General features: G+C 51.3%; 1 protein-coding gene across 1 annotated transcript; it reads right to left on the bottom strand.

Moving 5' to 3' along the window:
- Positions 1 to 389: 389 nt before the first annotated feature.
- Positions 390 to 3503, bottom strand: LOC104454227 (phenylalanine ammonia-lyase). Its single transcript, XM_010069015.3, is given in 7 exon segments — positions 390 to 1441; positions 1444 to 2190; positions 2193 to 2306; positions 2309 to 2376; positions 2962 to 3034; positions 3037 to 3225; positions 3228 to 3503. Coding segments are annotated over 7 exon segments (2130 nt in total). The 5' UTR covers positions 3355 to 3503; the 3' UTR covers positions 390 to 629.
- Between the last annotated feature and the right edge of the window lie 336 nt (positions 3504 to 3839).

The raw sequence follows: 3839 nt of genomic DNA, 5'->3' as shown, positions 1-3839 counted from the left end.
CTCTTCCAAAAGTCATGGCAAAGAGGTTGGTCGGGCATCATTCTAGGCCTAAGCAAAGATGAGCAACCTCTAACTTTTTTATACATGTGGAGCCTTGAAATAATATGCATTCATTTAATTAGAATAATGTAGACTGAATCAATAATGATGCATATATTATCTGAATGTCTTTTCATATAAACGTGTTCCTTTTCATGAACTTAAATATAATATTGATTCTTAATACGCAACCCACTTAATTTCTAATGAGGGTAGCTCCCTTTAAGAAATACATGTTCATTCTGATTTTACGTTTGGTAGGTTCAAGTTGGGAGATACAATAAGATGTACCCAATAACAATTAACTCACAATGTAGAGTAAATGTCGCGATCCTTTATAAGAACGAAAATGTAACGCAATGTATGTTGTATTCCTTCACGTGTTTCAACATTGTTGTTACACCGATGAAGTTCCAAGTACAAATATACATCGAGGGGGGGGGGTGTTTGAATAAGAAAGAACTGAACAAAAGACATAAGAGACATTACAATTTTAACCGCAGTTTCTCGACCATGAAAAACTCTCTAAGTACATACCAAGATTAGGGCAAGTTAAATTATGAGGCAGTCTTCAGGATTTGGAAAAGTTTCTAACAGATGGGAAGCGGAGCACCATCCCAGTCCCTCAAGCACTCCAGCAAAGGATCGATCAGCTTGCCCTCGCACATGGCGGAGAACACCAGATCAAAGTCCTCGCCCGGCGAGCCGACCTTCTCCCCCGTGAGCAAACCGGTCCCGAGCTCTTCCCTCACGAACCTGTACAATGGGTACGACCTGCACCCCCTGATCTTGTTAGCGATCGCCGAGCTCCCGCTCTCGAACTGAGCTCTCGCGTTCTCGACCTCCTGCGGGAGGAGTACCTTGAGCTGCTCCTCGAAAGCCCCAATCTTCTGGAAGATGGAGGTGCTGGGGTTCTTCTCTCGGTCGACGTCGTCCAGCGCATGGTCCACGAGGACCTGCCTCAGCGTCTGCATCAGGGGGTACGTGGCGCTACAGGGGTCATCAATGTAGGCGAAGACGTGCTCCCGGTCGACCACCTTGATCAGGTCTTTCTCGCTGAACCGCGACGGGTGGAGCTCGCCGTTGGACCCGACGTAGAGGACCTTCTTGGCCACTTGGTTCACCGTGTTCTTGACCACGCTCTTGAGGTTCTCTTCCAGGTGCCTCAGGTCGATGGCCTGGCACAGGGCGACCAGGAAGGTGGAGGACATGAGCTTCAGCACGTCGACGGCCTCGGCAGTCTTCCTCGACGAGATCAGGCCCAAGGAGTTCACGTCCTGGTTGTGTTGCTCCGCGCTCTCGACATGGTTGGTCACAGGGTTGGCAAGGAACTGCAGCTCCGAGCAGTATGAGGCCATGGCGATCTCGGCTCCCTTGAAGCCATAATCCAGGCTCGGGTTCCGTCCCCGGACAGGTTAGAGGGCAGCCCGTTGTTGTAGAAGTCGTTAACGAGCTCGGAGAACTGCGCAAACATGAGCTTGCCGATGGAGGCGATGGCGAGACGGGTGTTGTCCATGGAAACCCCAATCGGGGTCCCCTGGAAGTTCCCTCCATGGAGAGCCTTGTTCCTGGAGACGTCGATCAGCGGGTTGTCGTTGACAGAGTTGATCTCCCTCTCGATCATTTTGGTGGCGGCCCTGATCACTTCGATCTGGGGGCCGAGCCACTGCGGGGACGTGCGGAGCGCGTATCGGTCCTTCTTCGGCTTCTGGAGAGGGTCGATCTCGTGGAGCTTTTGAGCGTCCTTCACGTAGGAGCTCCCATCCAAGATGTGCTCCATTATAGCTGCAGCTTCAATTTGTCCGGGATGGTGCTTGAGCTTGTGGGTCAAGTGGTCGGTGAACTCCGGCTTCCCTTGCATCACCTCGGCGAAGATCGCCGACAGAACCTCTGAGAGGACGGCCTGGATGTTCACCTCGAACAGGACAATGGAAGCGAGCCCAGACCCGACTGCCGTGCCATTCACGATCGCGAGGCCCTCTTTGGGCTGCAGGTCAAAGAACCCGTGCTTGATCCCGGCAAGGTGGAAGGCCTCGACGGCGTTCAGGGACTCGCCATTTGGCCCAACCGCCTTCGAGTTGGGCCTGCCCGTCAGAAGCCCGGCGATGTAGGACAAGGGGACCAGGTCGCCTGAGGCCGTGACGGTACCCTGAGAGGCAGGCACGGGGTGATGTTGCGGTTGAGGAGCTTGGCCATGGTCTCCAGGATCTCAAACCGGATGCCTGAGTAGCCTTGGAGGAGGGTGTTGATCCTCACGAGCATCGCGCCCGGGTCGCCGAGTGGGGCAGCACGTGGCACGACTCGGTCCCGTTGCCGAATATGCCGGCGTTCAAGAACCTGGCTCTCGCCGGAAAATTTCGTCAGCCACATATTATTAATTATAGTAAAGGAAATGTGAATATCGATTTAGACACTTATTTAATTATAGCAAAAGTAAGTCTTGAAAAAATGAGAAATTAGGTATTCAAAAAGTAATTATTACGGGTTGTCTTCGAAATTAATTAATCTTCTCCCATATTATTTTTGGTTACCTAATATTTAAAAATATAGAGAAATTGATTTCGGCCTTTGGATTGATACTCGCACGTTTGGGTATATATCTTTTATGGAAAGGAAGCTTAGCCAGCACTTGGCAGCCCTTCACGGGGGACCATTTTATACCGCAGATGACAGGTGTTAATTTTAAATTAAAATAAAGGATTTTACTTGAATTTTTTTTTTTTAAATATGCACTTCTTGATAATTACAATTCCCGAATAACGTATTATCGCACCCATCTCCTAAAATCAGCATTTTTTTTTTCATTATCGATTGCTTGACAAGTATTTTCGATATATCTGCGAATATTTGTTAATAAAAACAACCTAATGAGAATTTAAAGAAATATATCGAAGTAGCACTTTTTTTTCTTTTTTTTTTTACCTTATGAGCTCCGTCTGCAGAGCACCACCTTGCTTGGTCCGCCTATGCGAGGTGGCGCCGAAGCCGGTGGTGACCCGTAGCTGTCCGTGCCGTTTCTCATGCTCTCCATCACCCAGTCGCTGCTGGCCTTGACTGCCGCCCGGGCCGCCTCCGACAGCTCGACCGCCGCGCCGGCCTCCCGCCCCGCGATGGCCGCCACCTGTGCGATGGTCAGCGTCTCACCGCCGAGGCGGACCACAGGCCGCCGGGACTCCTCGACCATCCTTTCACCTCATCGAGGTGGCTCCCCGTGAGGGCCGCGGCAGCGGCGCCCCAGTTGAGTGGGTCACCGCCTGCCCCCGCGCAGAGCCCAAGGGAGCCCTTGCCGTTGCACGCTGCCGTGTCCATGTCCATCTTCGCGCTCGTGTGAATGCGAATGTCTAGAGCGGCCGAGAGCCCGAGAAGAGGAGTCGAAATCGAGCGAGGATCGAGGTGAGGGCTGGCGAGAGAGAGGAAGAGCGCGGTGGCGTTTTTTGTGTGTTTTGCTATGAAGGAAATTCACATGCGCTAAAGAAGCTAGTGAATTTCCTGAGTCTGTTCACCTACAAATCGGACGTTTAAATAGAGGAGAGGCCCGCCCGCCATTGAGTGTCGAGTAGGTTAGGCCGACGGGTTAGTCGACGGGTCAAAGATGGTTTCCAAATTGAAATTCCTGACCGGGTGGAGATTTTGAATAGGGAAATCATAGGAGGGAGTGAACCGGTGTTTGGTGTCGTTTAAGTGATGACTAGGCACATTGACACTGTTCCACCAGGCACTAACAAGAAATGGCCTCCCCAGTTGAGGAACAATGAGGATGGCTCTCGGGTTACGTCACGGGAAGGAAGACCTCGGAAATG

Source organism: Eucalyptus grandis, chromosome 2 (assembly GCF_016545825.1).
Source record: "Eucalyptus grandis isolate ANBG69807.140 chromosome 2, ASM1654582v1, whole genome shotgun sequence".
Classification (NCBI taxonomy): Eukaryota; Viridiplantae; Streptophyta; class Magnoliopsida; order Myrtales; family Myrtaceae; genus Eucalyptus; species Eucalyptus grandis.
Note: the sequence above shows the minus strand (reverse complement) of the source record. Positions and strands in the feature narration are given on the sequence as shown.